This window comes from Macadamia integrifolia, chromosome 7 (assembly GCF_013358625.1).
Source record: "Macadamia integrifolia cultivar HAES 741 chromosome 7, SCU_Mint_v3, whole genome shotgun sequence".
NCBI classification, from domain to species: Eukaryota; Viridiplantae; Streptophyta; class Magnoliopsida; order Proteales; family Proteaceae; genus Macadamia; species Macadamia integrifolia.
The window spans coordinates 23614962-23633659 of NC_056563.1; the positions used below are offsets into that span (position 1 = coordinate 23614962).

Consider the following 18698-nt stretch of genomic DNA (forward strand, 5'->3'; position numbering starts at 1 on the left):
CCCCCCAAAAAAAAAAAAAAAGAAAGAAAGAAAAAACTTATTGTGTCAGCTAGCAAGAATGTACAAATGGCTATACACTATCCAAGGCCACTAATAGTTAGTGTTAACCCTATTGTCATGTTTCTTTCAATTAAATCTCTGTGGGATTGGAACATTGTTGATTGTTCTAAAACATGACATCTACCAGCCCTTGGAAGAAAACATGAATCATAGGAGATCCTGTTTAATTAGTTTGACAATCTTAACATCAACCTTTTTATCTTCAGTGGTCTCTTCATCATGAATGCATTTTATCTGTATTTGAGAGATGCTTAATCTGTGTTCCATATTTGTAATTACATTGTTCATTTGCTGCGGAAGTGTGGAAATTATAGTTGGGGCCTAAATTTTCAGTATTTGGGTGACCAAATGGGATGACTTTTGCTACAAGTTGAACTCAAATATATTTAAATGGTAGGAGAATGTGGTTTTTTATTCGAGCTGGTCCATCTAGCTTTAGAGCAAAAGCAGTGATTTAGGATACTTCCTCCAAATATAGGGTGGTCTTTTCAGCTGCCATGTGATGCATTCTCCCTGTCCTAAACAGGATACTTATACCTAGATCTTAATTGCAGATTCACAGGTTTCAGAAGGTAAAGCTGGTGTCTTCGCGAGAAATGAGGAATTCAATGATCACAAATCAAAGAAAGGTTTCTTGTGAGGGCTCTTCCATCCGAGCTCCTCCTGTGTCTTTTTTACCTTTTATTAGCACAAAGTCATAATATGAGTTTTGCATTATGTCATTACTGACCTTAATTTTTATAAATTTATTCTTGTAGTTTGTCTGAAGGGCAGTATTTTTACCAATGTATTGATCTCTAGTTGTCGCATGCCTTCGATGTTACCAAAAAAATGCTGTCTATTACATTTCATGACTTAAATCATTGAATTGATGAATATGAATTGCTAGCTGATATTTTTGCCCCCACCCCCCCAAAAAAAAAAAAAAAAAAATGTTGCCAGGTCCAAGGGATCACTAAAGATCCTGAATCAGACTTCAAGATTCTTGAAAGATATGAAGGTTCTTTTGGTTAATAAGGTCTATGTTGTAAATGTTCTAGGTATTCTCTCATCTATTTTTAATCCTTAAAGTACTTGTACAAATTTTTTCCTAAATCTTTGAATGGTGATTTATTTAAGAAACATGACAAACAGCATGTCTGAATGATGATCATATGTGAGATGGCTACTATATGTCCTTCCCAATTCCAATTTGTTCTCATACAAAAAAGTAGTTAAAAAGGCCTTAGAATCGATGGTGAATTTTTCAAGAATGAAAGCCTATGAAAGGATTACAATGTAACTGTGAAAAGTTAATTCCAGGGTTACAGAAACTATTGTAAGTTAACATGCAGAAGATGGGGAAAGGGGGTTGGGGGGGAGACGGGGTGAGAAGGATTTTCCACAATGACTGTGTCAGAGTCAATTCCCAAACTATCCACTCTCTGTCATGTGGAGGGATGGTTTGGTCCTCCCAACAATTAAACAGATGGGATGCTCCCTGGATAAGCCACACGTCAAATTAAGTGGTGTATCTCAATTCTCAACCCAATGGGGAACATTGACTAATGGGAGGTGATACCAATGTAGCAATAAATCTGGAAATTAAATGAACCAATATTAGGCTTTATGGAAATTTTTTTAGTGTAACAGTATCTCTAAAACCCCAAATCATAATATCTGAATTATATTTTGTAGGCTAACTGACCCTGCTCTTGCTGTTTTTCAGATCAAATTTCTATGGTCTGCAGAACAGTCCAACAGGCTCAGATATGAGTTATTGGTCAAGATTCAAGAATAAAACGGGGCTGCAACGGGGACTAATAAAAATAACTGAAAATTAATGATTCGAACAGATTCTGATATTCAAGATGTGTAATAGATTCTCGAGCAGAATAAAAGTGAAAATCAGAGAAGAAACATAGAGTTTCAGGGATGACTAATGATAGAAGATGAAACTCATCCAAAAAAAAAAATGATAGAAGATGTAGTCAGAAAACCGAATATAAGAAAAAGAAACAGAAGCTGAGAAATATGAAGGAAGAACAGTGACAGAAAAGCAAGGAGAAGATCTGACCTGTTGTGTTTCACTTTTGGGCTTGGGCTTCCAAAGTGGATCACATAAATCTAGCCACTGATTGCCTGCTGTATCAAGGAACCAAACATAAGCCTAGGTTTTCCTACCTTAAAACCCAGAAGGGGCATAAACAAGTTCTTACAGGGCTGGTAGGAAAGTAAGGATTTTTCTCTTTTTTTTTTTTGTCTCTTTCACCAACTTATAGCCAAATCCCTGCCAAAATGTGAGAAAAAAGAATTCAAATAACACGAGTTGGGATCCAAAAAAAGGACAAACCTATTTGTTGCATCAAAATATGTAGAAGACTTTATAAAAAAAACTTAAAACCCACTAAACCATATTAAGCAGGGTTAAAATTGTCCTAACAGTAAAGATAAAGATTAAACAGTACTCTCTAGAGAGAGAGAGAGAGAGTGAATTGGGCTGTCAAGAAATCTAGTTAACCCTTAACCATTGGTTTGACCATATTCTGCTCATTATGCCAAAACTGTGGTTGCTACTGGGCGGCTGATGTGCCCTCCTTGTTGCCTGTCCTTTTCTTGTTTATTGGTTCTTAGGTCCATACTCCTGCTCCTTCAGTTATAGCTGCTGCAACGTATTCCCCCTTGATTCTCCCGATCTAGAACTTCTTTTACTTTTTCCATAACTAGATTTCTTTCCTGTTATATTGATTCGACTGTGGTTTTAGGCTTTAACCTCCGTCAACATCCTAGAACCATTGGCTCTTTTAGACTCCCTCTTCCTCACAAATACAATTGGAGTTGGTTGTCAATGATATTTTAGTTCTCTTATATTCCTTTTATGTTTCCTTTTGTCATTAACTGTTAGTCAATGATCTTGTGTTCTTAATATACTTCTTAAAATTTTTTTTTTAATAGTTAATCATTTTTATGATGTGATTGGTTTGTCAGGTTACATAGCATACAACTTTGTCATAGGAGCTTATTCGTATTGGGGGCCAAAGGCTGGGTATGAAATTTATCATATGGTAAGCTGGAGCTGGCCTTGGACTTTATTTATAGTTACATATCAAATGTCACCCCTCGTAAACTGAATCCCTGAACTTAATTTTTGCATTACCATCATTTCAAATTGGAAAATCTCAGTACTCAGCTTTTAGTACTGAACAGGATGACCAACATTCCATTATTTTTATATGCTATTTGTTCTCTCTTTTTAATGTTGCACATGTATTTCTTTTGTTCAAGTGATAAAAATATGTTTTGAGTGTTGAATAATATTTTGATGCTCCTTTTTTTTTTTTATAAATCACAATTGGGGAAAAGAATGGTACCTGGTTGCACAGCCTCTGCGCCAGTGCGGGGGCCAATGAAGACGTGCACATGGGCATAAAGATCAGCTGGTTGGTCAACTGGTTCGACCAGATGGGCTAATCAGGGTCTTAGATCTCTCATATGCACAAAGATTGTCAACTGTTCCATTACAAAATAATTCACTAGCTGAAGATTTCACTGGGTCTTATCTTCCACGAGAAAGTAAAATTTCCTTCAGCATACACGGACCTACCTTTCCTCATGAGATGATGATGTCTTTGAGCCCCACCCACCTGAGACCGCACCCACCAAATCACCACTAGATAATCACACTCAACCATAATGTTCACTAAATCATATGAAAGAAACTTCCAGACACTTGATATTGCCTTAAGCTCCGCCATGATATTGAGGCTTGATGTAGGAGTGTAGGACTACCTAGGGATTTAAATTGGATTTAAATTTCTCGGGCTGAAATCCAATGAAAGGTGGTGATTTAGACATTAGATCTGATTAGTGTTCTTAGAAATTAGGTACTGTTATGGGACTGAGAAGTACCCATCAACAGTAACAGTGAAGAAATAAAAAGAGAAGGAAGGAAAGAGAAGAGTGGAGAGCAGCTATAAGCAGATAGCAAGAGTAGCCAATTGTACCAAACTGGCCAGATATGTGGGCAGCAAACACCACTAAAAGGAAAACTATGAACTTTATCCCATTCAACCACTTAGCTTGGACAGTACCCTTGCCTTTTATATCAAGGATGAAGATCTCGGTTTCAGACCTGGTTTCAGTCAGGCCCGAAACCGAGACGTGCTGGATATCATTCCGGAGGTTCGACACTGGGTTTCAACCATGGGTTTCATTTCGGGCAGGCCCGACACCAAGACGCTTGGATTTTTTTGGTCAGTTTCAACCGAGATTAGGTTCCATGCTTTATATAGGCTACAATGCCTTGAAAAATGCAAAGAAGCAAAAATATGAACTTTCTAATTCTCTTAGCTTACTGAAACCATACTTTAAGACTAGTTTTTAGTTCTCTAAACTACTTTCTAATTTTGTGATCTACAACATGAACTTGCCACTTAGACTCCACTTACAAATTTAGGAACTCCCTAGAGAGCTCCCCAAGGAAAGAAGTTAAAATTAGAACTTCTTATGGATTGGTTATTTGGTATCTAGAAATAAAATTGCCATCACGGTATGTCACCCCTTCAATAACATTGACATACCTTCCCTAAAACTGGTCTAATTTACATTAAAACCTAACCCAAAGACAGGTGATGGAAATAGACTCAAATAATGGCTTGAAACTTGAGATTCTTTGTAACAGTAGGATAATAGTGGGCAAGGACATTCGTTCCATGGTCTGTAAACCAAGTAAATAACCTTTGAGCTAAAATTTTAGAAGTTGATTATAAGCACTTAGTGTTAACACTCAAACACAGCTCAAAAATAGATAACTAACCATACTCAGGCTCTTAGGCTTTCTTTGGTATGATTTCTATTTGTATTTATTAACTATTTTTGAGAAATTATTTGTGACAATAAATTATGGACCACAAATAGTATTCATTTGGTTACTATTTATACAATAGATTATATAATAACAAAATGGGTTTCAGTTTTCACCTTCAACTTTGAACTTCGAGCGAGAGAGATGATAGGATTTGGGGCTTTTTATTGGAAAAGTATTAAACATACTGAAGTTACCTATTTACCATTGATTTTGAGTAGTTTAGCACACGTGCTCATTTAAGGTAGAAAAAATCAACATAAATGATTTGTTGTCACAAATCACAAATAGCTTGAGAGTACTATTTGTGATTTGTTATTTATTCGAATTTATTATAAATAGAAATAAGTGCTATAAATTATACCAAACACTTGTAAAATAGAAATAAGTCAAATAAATACAAATAGAAATCAAACGAAAGAGAGCCTTAGTTGACATAGGACCCTAAAACAAACAAAAGAAAGTAATTTAAAATAGGCTGAAATCAGCTCCTGCAATAGGAAACTAAAAGAAAAACAAAACTGAAATAGAAACTTAAGACAGACTAAATCTAGTGTGGAACTACTAGGAAATTGAAAATTGAAACTAAGAGGAGTTATAAACTAGACGCTCAAATTCATGTTCCGAATTACTACCCTCATATATAGGCCCCTTAAGGAAGCCCTTTACATCAAAATCCATGGATTATAAGATGTATGACCCATACCATTATGTATCTTGACTAAAATAAGTTTGTTTCTGTGATTTTCCTGCATCATAAATATTCTTGCGCTTAGGGGTTGATTTACTTGGTTTTCTTTTCTAGTCTGTGACTAATAGAACTTTTTGGTTTCTCTCTGTTGGGCTGCTTTAAAGGCAATTGTAGTTCTGATTGCTAGTTGTAAGTATTATTATTGATCAGTGCTATAACTTATGAGGCTTCTTTATCTGTATTGTCTACTTGATTGAAAGTCTTCCTTCATTCTCTGCTCTGCATCTTCAGCTGATCATTCTTTTCCTTTTATAGTGGATCTTTTTCCCATTTTGAAGTAATTCTGCTGTTAGATCAAGATAATAATGAATTATCCCACTTGATTAAAATACACCATTGTCTGTACCCTCCCCCAACCCCAGCTGAAGGATGTGTAACTGTAGACAATAATGGATGTTTTTCATGTCTCTTATACATGTCACTCATAGTTATTATTGAGAGAATCTCAATGAGTAATTTTTGGGAATAGATTGTTCGCATTATTTATTTTGAACACCTATTCTTTCCTGTCTTCATATTTTTTTGGGGGTGGGGGGATAAATAACAACATTATGTGGTATGGGTTGTTTCCATCTTCAGTTACCATGATTGCATTATTAGTTAATAAGATATTTTTGCAGAGTGATGCAGATATTTTGTTTGGAGGGATGACAGTTGTCTGTGGCATTGTTGGAACAGTAGCTGGAGGTGTTGTTCTTGATCGCATGAATTCTACACTCTCTAATGCTTTTAAGGTGAATTGACTTTGAAGCATGTGCTTGTGGACTGCTTGTCTTGGCTCTTGAACAAACTTTGTTTAATGGAAACACCAAACTGAGTTTTATTCCATTATGAAATTCCTTGAGGACAGATAAGAATTGTGAGCATTCTTTTGAAAAATACAACCAAGTTAATTGAGAATGATCATCCACAAAGGTAACAAAATATAAAAAACCAGACTGACTTTTGACATGACACAGAAGCCAAATATCAAAATGAATCAAAGAAAATAATGATAATTCCTAACCAAGTCATGGGAAAGAAATGAAGTACAATGATGTTTGCCAAGCTTACAGGCTTCGCACCCAATACGAAAGAGTGACTTGCTACTAGGAACCAATTGCTGAAGCTTGGAGAGAGACAAATGTCCTCACCAATAATGCCAGCAAAGAGGAGAAATATTACTACAAGAAGCATAAGCAACCATAGAAGACGAAACAACATCAAGATAGACAGATGGTAGAGACCATCTTTCTCACACCCTCCGACAATCTTCTTCCTTGTCTAAAATCCTGAAATACACACTAAGAAGTTAAAAATGGAGGTTCCAAGCAAAGTTCTTGGCATGAGGGTCTGCTTAGGAGATGGCAGAAGCTGTCTACTGGCTGCACTTAAAGAGTGGGCTACCAAGTGTAATGTAGGAGCTAGTTCAAACGAGAACAAACCCTACAATAGGATTGATATTCCTGTAGCTGATAGAATCTCCAAGAAATTTGCTGTCCAGAATCCAGATTTGATGGTGTTGCAGGAAACTAGTAACAGAAATTAAAGACGAAAAAAAGAAACAGAAGAAATTAAAGGAGAAGAGGAAGAAGAAGATAGACGGGGAAGGGGGATAGGTTGGGTCGAGTCTCTCATTCTTCCCTCGGCATCTCACCCACTAGGTCTCTCACCTCACTGCATCTCACAGTTTTTTTTTTTTGGGAATAAACCAACTCATTTTTTTCTTCATTTAACATTTTTCCTTTATTTATAAACTCTCAAATTGATTACAAAATTGGGTCCTTCCTTGCATGGAAAGGAAAGGAAAGGAAAGGAATCCCCTTACAATTAGATATTATCCTATTTGGAAACTAATTGCAAATTAAATCAAATCCCTCCCCCTTTTACAAAGGTAGAAACCCAATAAATTAGAATTCGAACTTTCTAAAAGAAAAATTAAAATTATAAACTAGCTAGATAATATCTTCCCAGCGATTACAAGGAATTATGAAAATCGAAACTAGATCAATCAAAGATTTCATAAAATCTTGCTACTTAAACTCCTCCATGCGAACTTGCCATGGGGCCAACGAATCAGAAAGGAATCTTTTGCAGTTCTTCTCCACTGAAGCTGTCCTTGGGTTGAACTAATCAAGAACCAAGAACCAAGCCACACCAGACCAGGCTGCCTCCCACAGCAGTTGCATCCCACAACCAGTCTGGACTGGTTTTGGGGCCTTGTTCCTGCAATCTACATCAAAGTGCATCAATCAGAAAGTGGAAAAAAAAATTGCCTCAAATCCTTTCGCAATTGCTGCAAGGTCTATGGAATGAAATGCTGGATGCGCTTAGGCAGAACTAGACTTTTCTAGGGTAGTTTAAAGAGCTCCTATGTAAGTTAGAAATGTAAGAAGAGGAATTAAGAAGGAAGAACTCTGGGGATGCTCTTTCGTTTATCCATTCGGTTGACAGCTTGGTCCAAATGAAACGATTGGGTGTTCACAAACATGACTGAATTGCAGATCAGTTCCCTGCATTGATGATCGATAATGGCACTGGTCTTGCATGTTGATAATTACTATTCTAGAGGGTGATCCTGCTAGTGAAAGTACTCAGGCTATATGGATTCCTGGTTTTGAGGTTGGTTGTGTAAATACATTGTTAGTTTTTTGTTCGTCCATTTGTTTTGCATTGGCAGGGCACCTCAACGGTTTGGCCATCTCTTCTTCCTCTCTCATTAATTAAATTTCAACTTTCGAGAGAAACCTAAAAAGTTCTAATAATTAAAAAGGGGAGGAAAAGAAAGCTGCAATTCTATTTGTCTCAGGGAATTTTGTGGATCAAAATACTCAATTCCCATTAGTAAAGTTCACATCAGGTTTCGAACCAGTAACCAGTAACCATCAAGAAACACTAGTTTGATCCCTTTTTCCCTCTGACATGGCCCTTCCCTAACCCCTCCCATGCCCCCTCCTGCCGGCAGTTTCCACGTACGGTGTCCCTACTCCCCCTCCTCCTCCACCCCTTCCCATTCCTCCTCCCACCTTCCTGACTCCCCTCCTTCCCCTTCCTCCTCTCCTGTAGTGCCTGCTCCTACCAAAACCTGGAAAACCATAGCCTCCCAACCTTCTCCTCCTCATCGTGATGGCCTCCCCTTATCCTTCATACCCCCTATTCTCATCGATGAGTCTTTAATGTGGTTCTGCCCTTCTGGTTTGTTAGATTCTAAGATTGCAAAGTGGCACAACTGTCTCATTGGCCATGTCCTGTGAAGTAGACCCCCCTTCTAGGTTTGTGAAGACGTCTCTCTCCCAGCAATGGAGACCCGCTGGAATGCTTTCAACCTTCCTACTTGAGAACGAAATTTTCATCTTCAACTTCTCTAGTGAAGATGACAAGAACATCGCCCTTGAAGGTCCTTGACTGATAGGCAAGAAGCCGATATTTCTCAGGCAATGGGACCAATACTTGTCCATCCCCAAAGTGGACTTCAAATCCATTATGGCATGGGTTTCTTTGCCCAACCTTCCGTTCCACTACTAGTGTTCCCAAGGCCTCAACATAGTTGGATCTGTAATAGGCGAGCCCCTTCACTCGGACTACCAAACTCGCACCATGGATCGGCTTGCTTTTGCTTAGATTTGCATAGAGATATTTGGTGAAGCGCCTCCTCCTTCCTCGGTCTCCATTCACACTGATAATGGTTTTGCTTTTGCTCAAGTGGCCCACTATTAATGGCTACCCCCTCTGCACAGTTTTGGTCACAAAACCTCCCTTTGTTCTTAAAAAATTGCTCATGCAGAGGCGATCGGTGCTCGGACTTCTCCCTCCTTAGCCAGAAAAGTGACCTCTCCGAAGCTTGCCTCGCATGACCATGTTCTCGATAGAAAGCTTCGTCGGAATAGAGGTTGCTGGAACCGTAGTCGGATGGCTGTTTCCAAGCCAAATGAAGATCCCTTTGTTGCTGATGCCATGCCCTCCTCCTTTGGACCATCGAATCTCTCTCTTTAGGCTAGGAGCATAACAAGTTCTCCCTACTGTCACAATCATTTGATTATGAAGAAAGCTCTCCATCTCCTTGATCGCCGCCACTACGGAGTGCCTTGTCGGCCTTGATATGCCCGCCTTCTTGGCCGATGCTCTTCACGCTATCTCTATTGCTATTGGGCCTTTTGCCCTTGAGCCGTCGCTTCTTGCGTCTATGTCTTGCCCAAGCGTTATGGACTCATCGATGAACCATCCCCCTACATATGAGCTACCCCCTCTCATTCCCCTCCCTATCCTTGGTTTGGCCCAGCCCATTCTTGAACCTAGCCCTCCTCCTTTCTTGGCTGTATCTAGTCGTCCCTACCTTGCAATGACCCTCTCTCCTTCATGCGCTATCCATAACCTGCTTACCCTTTCTCAACCCTCTCTACCCACCTCATCTATTTTCTTTAACCAGATTCGACCTACCTCCACTACCCATTTGACTTACCCAAACTAGACCCAGTTATCCTCCTCCACCCGCCTTCCCTTCCCGACCCTCCATTGCTGCGCACCCCTCCCGCTTGCTCTCCCCGTTAGTGCTCCTCTTCCTATCCCTCCCCTGCCATCCCCTGCCCCCTCCCCTATTGTTTTTGTCCCGACAGCCACTTTGTCGGCCCCTCTGGTAGTCGTCTATCATGCTGCTGCTCTAGGCTCTTCTACGGTGTTCTCTGTCGCTCCTGCTACTGCCTCGTCTCTATCGAATGTTGTGACCTCCATGCCTGGTTCTGGGCCTGCGCCCCTTGGCCCTCTGTAGCTACCATAGTGGCTACCATAGTGTTTGCCTCTTTGTCTAATTGCTTCGCCCCTTCTCCAGATGCCTTTGCATCTTTAGCCAAGTCTCCTATCGCCACTAAGGGTGTAAATCGGGTCGGTTCCGGTTATTCGGTTCGATTTTGGTTCCGAATGACGATAAGGTGGACAATAACCGAATTGAGAATAGACTCGGTTCCGTATTTAGATATTCAAGCCGATTCAATTCAGCTTGGTTTGGTTTCGGTCGCAATTCGGCTCGGTTCGGCTTGGAAGGCACCAACAATGGTTGTTCAGCTCCTTCGGCCTTAGCTTATGCCACTCCTATGTGCCTTGGTCTTGGCCTCCTGCCAGGCCCCTGTAGTGGAACCACTGCCTTGCTAGCCCCTGCTCTACTTGCTGCCTCCCCCTGGGATTGCTTGCCTACTGCCTCTTTTTGTGTTGATGCTGATGCCACGCCTTCTCCCCACGTCGGCCTCCCTCCCCTTGATCAAGACTCCTTGAAACTATTGGCTACTCAGGCCCTTCCTGAGCATGTTTCAGTTGGTGCCATTTCGGGTTGCTCCAAGCTCCAAGCTCCAAGCTCCTTCTCAGTTCCGGGTAGGCCCATCATACCCCCACCAGGCGTGCTTCTCTTCATTCACCTACTGCGATTCCGGTTGCTGCTGATGTCTCTAAGAAGTCCCTATATGCTAGTCCTTGCACCAAAGGGCCTGCCAAATCCAAGCCCTCTAAAGCTCCTTTGACCTCTCCCCTCAAAGAGTATTCTCGTCAGTCCATGTCGAAACCCTCCCCTTGTTTGCTTGCCCCGCCCATTAGCGTTGATGAGCTTTTGTTGCCTTCTCCCTCCTGTTCCAAACGATCCCGTGGACTATTTTGAATGTCAGAGGCCTCAATTCCTCTGCGAAGCATGCCTCTATCCTCTCCCGCATTAAGTCTTCTAAAGTGGTATTGCCTTCTTGAAACTCGCATCCTTGAAGCCAATGCCTCTGTATCATTACTTCTGTTGCTCCCTCTTGGTCCTTCATTTCCAACTATGCCCATTCCTCCAATGGTCGTATTTGGATTCTTTAGAATCCTCTTTTCCTTCATATCTCTCCCCATGACTTCTTCCTCCCAAACCATTCTTTTTTCCTTCTCCCCTCCCTCTGGCACCCCGCTCTCCTTCTTCTCTGTTGTCTATGCTCATAATTGAGTTCCTGATAGGCTCCCCCTCTGGTCTGATCTTCGTTCCTTCTCTTCTTCCCTCGCTTCCCTCCCTTGGGGCATTGAAGGAGACTTCAATGTGGTTAGGGCCTCTTATGAGAAGCTTGGAGGCATCTGAATTGACATCTCCTCCTCTGACTCTTTCACTGAGTGCATTGAAGATATCAAGATGAGCAATCTCGGATGGTTTGGATCAAAATTCACTTAGCAAAACGGCAGAAGTGGAGTTGACCGTGTGGCCTGCAAGCTTGACCGAATCCTAGTCAATGAAGCCTGGCCCATTTCTGTTCCCTCCTCCCATGCTTGCTTTGACCTCCCTGGTATTGTCGATCACTCCCCCATCTCCCTTTTTGTCCAACCACATATCTCTTTTGGCCCCAAGCCCTTCAAATTCTTTGATATGTGGCTCCTTCATCAGGATTTTCTCCCTTTGGTGAGGGACACTTGGGCCATCCCTATCACAAATACCTCCTTCCTCCTCATTGCTTTTGCCAAAAAGCTAAAAAATGTCAAAGCTGCCCTAGGATCCTGGAACTCCTCCTTTGGCAACATTCTGCTCAAGTCTCTTCCTTTCAATGAAAACTTGACCTTATCCAATCCAGGCTCCAGCTTGATCCCCACAATCCTTCCCTTGCTGAGGACGAAAAGTTGGCCGCCTTGGAGTTATCCTCTCTCCTTGCCAGGAAGAATGCTTTCTTTGTCATAAATCCAGAATTAAGTGGCTTGAGCTCGGCAACTCCAACTTTGCCTATTTCCATCGTTCTCTCAAAGCCTGGACCAATGCTAACTCCATCCCCATGCTCCTTTCTAGCACTGGCTTGGAGCTCTTTTCCCCTCAAGATATCAAAGTTGAGGTCATCTCTTACTTCGATGGCCTTTTCCATCCCTCCTCCTCCTCCCTCCTCCCTCCCTCCCTCCCTCAATAAATTTATTCGTGACCACCTCCTGCCTCCTCTATAGGCCATCCCCTCTAAGGGTGAGATCCTGGCTGCTGTCCTATCCCACAAATCCAAGATAGCCCTGATGGATTTAGCGTGGGTTTCTTCTCATCTTGTTGGCACATCGTGATGACCTCATCTTTGCTATCCGTAGCTTCTTCCTTAACCCTTCCCAGATAAATGGAACCATACCTTCCTCTTCCTCATCCCCAAAAAAGAAGGCGCTCAAGCCATGCCTGACTTCATGCCTATGTCCCTCTGCAACCTCCTTCACAAATTCATTGTCAAAATCCTTGCTAATAGGATCCAAAAGGTCATTGACTCCCTTGTCAGCTTCAACCAATCTGCATTTATTACTAGCAGAAGCATCTCTGACAACATCATTCTTTGTCGCGAGATCGTGAGGGTTTAACTGTAAATCCCGCTCTGTTGTCCTTAAAATCGACATCATAAGGCTTTTGACTCCATTCATTGGGATTTCATGTCCAAAGTCTTGCTTCAAATGTCCTTCCCTCTCCTTTGTCCAGTGGATTCTCTCTTGCATTTCCACCCCCCGCTTCTCTATCCTAATCAACAGTAGTCCTGTGGGTTACTTCTCTTCTTCTGTGATTGTCAGGAAGGGTTGCCCCCTCTCCCCATTTCTCTTTTATCTGGCCCTTGAGGTTCTCTCCCGCTCCATTCAATCCTCCACTGACCAACACCTCATTTCTCCCATCCCCAAATGTAAATCTCTCATGTTACCCATCTTGCCTTTGCTAACGATCTTATGATCTTCTCCAAAGTTGATCATGTTTCCATCACTAATATCATAGCTTCCCTTCATCTCTTTGAGTCCCTTTTTGGCTTGCGAATTAATCTCCTCAAATCCAATGTCTTTCTCTTCGGAGTCTCTGATGCCCGCCAAACCCAACTCCTTGCCATTTCTGTATTTTCTCTTGGATCCCTCCCTGTCAGATATCTTGGTCTCCCTCTCATCTCCTTCAGGCTCTCCTCCCACACTGCTCCCCATCATTGACTCCATTAGGAAAATGCTCCAGCTTTGGATAGGCAAGTTGCTCTCCTATGTTGGCTGTGTGGTCCTCATTCAGTTGGTCCTCCAATCCCTCTATCTCTTCTGGTCTGGCATCTTCATCCTTCCTTCTTCCAGCTCCAAAGCCACTGACTCCCACCTTTGTTCTCTCCTTTGGAAAGGCACATATTCCTCTTCCAGCTCCAAAACCACTAACTCCCTCCTCTGTTCTTTCCTTTGGAAAAGGCACATATTCCTCTAGATTTTTCCATCCCATGAGCTGGTCCAAAGTTTGTCGCCCTAAAGCTAAAGGGGGTCTTGACCTTAGGCAAATCAAAGATGTCAACTCAGCTGGCATCTTGAAGCTCATCTGGAAAATTGCCTCCAAGCAGTGCAGTGTCTGGGTCTCCTGGGTCTACTCCGCCCCTCTTAAGAATGATTCCATTTGGACAGCCTCCCCCTTCCCAGATGCCTCTTGGATTTGGTGAAATATCCTAAACTCCAGACATCTCGCCCTTCCTACCATCTCCTACTCCATTGGCAACGGATCCACCAACTCTCTTTGGTTGGATCCTTGGCACCCTTCTAATGTCCTTCTTCCTTTGGTCACTCCTAGAATCATCTTCTTTTCTGGTTCGACCAGATCCACCATGTTTTGCCTCCATCCTCTCCCATGGTGCTTGGACCCCTCCTCCCTCCCCTCCCACTCTTGCTGATCTTTGGTCATCTCTCCCCCCAATTCCCTCGGGTCACAGAGGATTAGAGGACAAGGTTATATGGCTCCCCTCCACCTCGGTTTGTTCACTTCTGCCTTAGCGTGGGAATTCATTTGTTCAAAAGACCCTATCATTCTTTGGCACGAAACCTTCTGGTTTAAAGGCCATACCCCTCACCACAGCTTTACCCCTTGGCGGGCCCTCTCCTACTACCTCCCTACATAGTCCTTCCTCAACTTTTGACACATCCATGCCCCCTCCTCTTGCTGTCTGTGTTGGAATGGCACTGAAGATGTTGACCATCTTTTCTTTTTCTGCCCCTTCTCTGCTTCTATCTGGAAGAGTGCCCTTTGATACTTCTGGCCCTCTCGCCTGCCTATCCTCCCTTTGCTCGCGAATGGATTTGGGTTGACATGACCTTTGAAGGCTCTAGCATCTGTGACACAGTCGGAAAGCTCGCCTTTTACGCCACCATCAACTATCTTTGGATGGAGCAAAATCTTCGTAGATGGACTTCCAACTCCCGTTCATTCGATAAGATTTGAAATGCCATCCACTTTGATTTAAGCTCCAAGCTCAGTTGTCTTCGTCATCGTCCTGTTCACGACTTCCTAAGGAACAAGCTTATTGTTGTCTCTTGGGATCTCCCTTCTTCTACTACCCCCCCCCCAAAAAAAAAAAAAAAAAAACAGATGTTCCCCTTCTTTAGATGGGCTTAGGTCATCCTTGTTTTCCCCTCCTTCGAGGGCTTGTTCCGTCTCCCCCCCTCCCCTTCTTTCTCTTGTATATTCTTCTCCTTGGTAATGAATTAATTTATTCATCCAAAAGAAAAAAAGTTCATCAGGTTTTATTCAACCCCCCACCACCCAAAAAAAAAAAAAAAGGTACATCTGGTTTCTGATGAAAGAGAAGTAATTCAAATATAAACACACACCTGTGCTTCCCGTACTATCACTTTTTTCTCCCCTCACTATTTAAAAATTAAAATTTTACTTGTATAACATAATGTATTGGCTTATTTTTCTTCCTCTCTCATGTGTCATATCATTGATCAACTCCTGAATTCAATTGCAGCTTCTTTCTGGAGCAACTCTTCTGGGGGCAATATTTTGTTTTGGTTCTTTCTGTTCAAGGAACCTATATGGTTTCTTAGCTCTTTTCACAATTGGTGAACTGTTGGTCTTTGCAACCCAGGTAAATTTACAATTGAGGCAATAAAGGAATCTAATATGGTTCAGATTTTAGTTGTTTCATTCCATTTTACTGTTCATGATGCTTTGTTGCATGCTTATTCTTCCTCATGCAGAGAATTATTAAGCGTATTTGGATATTATTTTGTGCCTATTTTTATGTCATCACTTACCCTTTTTTTTTGGTGCGTGCGTGCATGCGGAAAAAGTAATTATCACACTAACCAAAACTCATAGGATGGTTTATGACCATTCTGGTGGACAACTTGCTTTAGCTATCCTTTATTATCAGAAACTAGGGAGAATTGCTGATACTACCTTGTATTCTACTGCGAGTGACTATTTGTACCTATTAACACCATAGTTCCTGTTTAACTGGCACCAGAGTATTATTTTGAGAGACGATGCAAGACTGGTGTTGTACTTATTCCTGCAAGAACTGGTTACGATTGCAGCTTTGGGAATGAATATTCCCATTCTCAGTAAGCCTAGACCAATAAGCCAAGCTAAAAGGATTATCTCTCAGTTTTGAATCCCTACCTGTCTCCTTGCTTGAAATACAGATTTTTTTTCTTATTGCCTATTTTTGCAACTCGTGCATTGTCACCATGGCTATAAATCTGTCAACTTAATTAAGATATTACTGGCATTATGTTTCATAGAGCTTAGCAGGCTTAGCTGAGTTTCTTCAATCACAATTCTGTTATGACTTGTGACTTTTTTCATCGGCAAGGTTTTTGAGAAAAGTCCCAAATGAGTAAACCAAGTGGTTGTTTCACATAATTCATAAACTAAAACAGTATAATATCATAGTCCGAATATATTTGTCTTTAGACCTGAGAATAATTTGAAAGATGAAATTTTTTTCTTAGTTCTTTGCAAATACAAAGCAAAAACCATGCTTCCCTTGTTAAATGAGGCAGAAGCCTTTGTGTGTTGAGTTTGGTATTAAAGCAGATATTTTCTGCCTTACCTCAACATGTGCACATTGTTATTGATAACCCTTGCTCATCAATCCAAACAAAATGTACTGGTTTGACAATAGTGGTTAAGTTTCCCCAGGTTTCTAGTGAATTTTTCTTATTTTTTACTGACATGTTCCTAAAATGTTTCTTGCTATTTGAAAAGGATTTCTATTTTTTTGACCATAGTTCCTATAAACACCAATTATTAAACCCAGATTGCGTATTTCAATAAATACCTTTTTAAAACCTGAGATGGTGGACTTGGCGCTGTTATGGTTGGAGGTCCTCATTATGTCATCGCGGGGGGCCCACATAAGAGAGTTCTTGAGGCGGTGAGAGTCACTCACCATAACTCACTTGTCTATGGCCTCAAGTCACTGGATCCAAACATTTGAATTAGTTCTCCTCCATAAGATCATAAGATGGTGCTTAATGATGATGAGTTACAATTCTTGTTATTTCTCAATTCGTTACCCAACTTCTGGGAGACACTGGTGGTTTCTCTTAGCAATTCTGCACCAGATGGGGTACTTTCTGTGAGTCAAGTAACAGGAAGTCTGTTGAATAAATAAACAAAAAGAAATCATTAGGCTCACCTTAGCAAAAAGCATTTGTCATAGAAAACTGGGGGAGAAGTAAAAACAAATCAAGGAAGGAGATTACATGTTACGACTGCAAAAAGGAAGGGAAGGGCATATGAAAAAGTAATGCATGAAACTCAAAAGAGATTCAAAGAAAGAGGATGAGGAGAAACCAGATGAAAATGGTTCCACAGTTGCCGTTTTCTCGAACGACATTATTACTTGGATCCTGTCACACCTTCTCACTGGGGTGTTCATTCTAATGGCATCATTGATCTTGTTCTAAATTCTCCTCCCGTGGCACATAACGAAGGGGGAGATGTACAACATGATAATGTGATGCAAATGGTAATGATGATGCTGCTCCGTTGATGATTTGATCTACCAAGGAGTGACAACTGTCTACCAGAGTTCCACCTCATCAATAGATAAAGGTAAACCATAATTCTTTAAAGAAGCAAAGCTGATGAGTATTGAAGCCATGTAAGAGGAGTAGTTGCATGATGAAGTATAGCTTTGATCGGTATAATGTTTGATCCATTCCGTGATGTAGAGTACTAGTGCTGCACAGGATGGCACAAAGTGCACAAAATTGCACAAATAGTGGTGTATACGGAATGGTGCATGCAATGACAGTGGTGCACATAGAATGATAAACACCTTAAGAATGCACATGGTGAAGAATGAAGACGGGTAAGATGTTTGGAGAGACAAAGGAACCGTATTGTAGGATTGCCAAGATGCGGTGGGCACTCATACAATATGAGAAGCTTGGTATTTGTCATGGTGTAAAGCCCATGGTGCAAGGATATAAAGATGATGACAGATTTGGGAGATCCTTCCTCGTAAATCTAAGAGAGTTTGTTAGGTTGGGGGTTCTCACTTCATTATGGGGGCCACATGAGAGAGTCCTTAAGGTGGGGAGAGTCACTCACCTGTCACTGTAACTCATTTGTATTTGGCCACAAGTCACTGACTTACCTTTTGGTTCTATATTTTATTATATATATGTCATCATGGAGGGAGGCAAGGTAGCACACGACTCTACTCATTCCTTGAGTTCTGGTTTTTCCAATTCTAATCACGTGAACTAGTGTTTTTGGATGTTCTTCATACGGAGATTCATTTACCTCTCACATACATAGCTTGACATTGCTTTTGCAGGTAGTCTGGTAAGTCAATTCATGTATGATCTCTATTCCACTCATATAGAGGTTGTTCTTCGTATGATCCATTACTTGAAGTCGGCTCTTGGGAAAGAGATTTTTTTATCTCCTCATGATCACCTTCAAGTTGAGACCTATACAGACGTTGATCGGGCCGGATCTCTTGATAGAAAGTATATCAAGATATTGTACTTTTGGAGGTGGGAACCTTGTCACGTGGCGCAGTAAAAAACCAAACTGTTGTGGCAAGATTTAGTGTTGAAGAACTATTTTGTGCTATGGCGCAAGGGATTTGTGAATTTCTATACCTTAGTGTTCCTGTTCGTCTCCCTATGATGTTATACTGTGACAACAGGGTAGCAATTAGTATCGCCCATAACTCAGTACAACACGATCGTACCAAGCAGGTGGAGGTTGACAAACTCTTCATCAAGGGAAAACTAGTAAGTGGACTCATCTGTACCCTTTGTGAAGTCTGTTGATCAGTTAGCTGAAATTTTCACTAAGGCGTTTGGATGGAAGGGTTTTCATCC

At 41.2% G+C, this 18698-nt stretch overlaps 1 protein-coding gene across 1 annotated transcript in view; it reads left to right on the forward strand.

Annotated features, from left to right (window-relative positions):
* LOC122083693 (probable sphingolipid transporter spinster homolog 2) overlaps positions 1-18698 on the forward strand; it is a 52331-nt gene that overhangs the window by 19929 nt on the left and 13704 nt on the right. Inside the window, 5 exon segments of the mRNA XM_042651570.1 lie at positions 615-696; positions 1003-1100; positions 3028-3104; positions 6275-6388; positions 15338-15457. Of these exon segments, the coding sequence (XP_042507504.1) occupies positions 615-696; positions 1003-1100; positions 3028-3104; positions 6275-6388; positions 15338-15457 (491 nt within the window).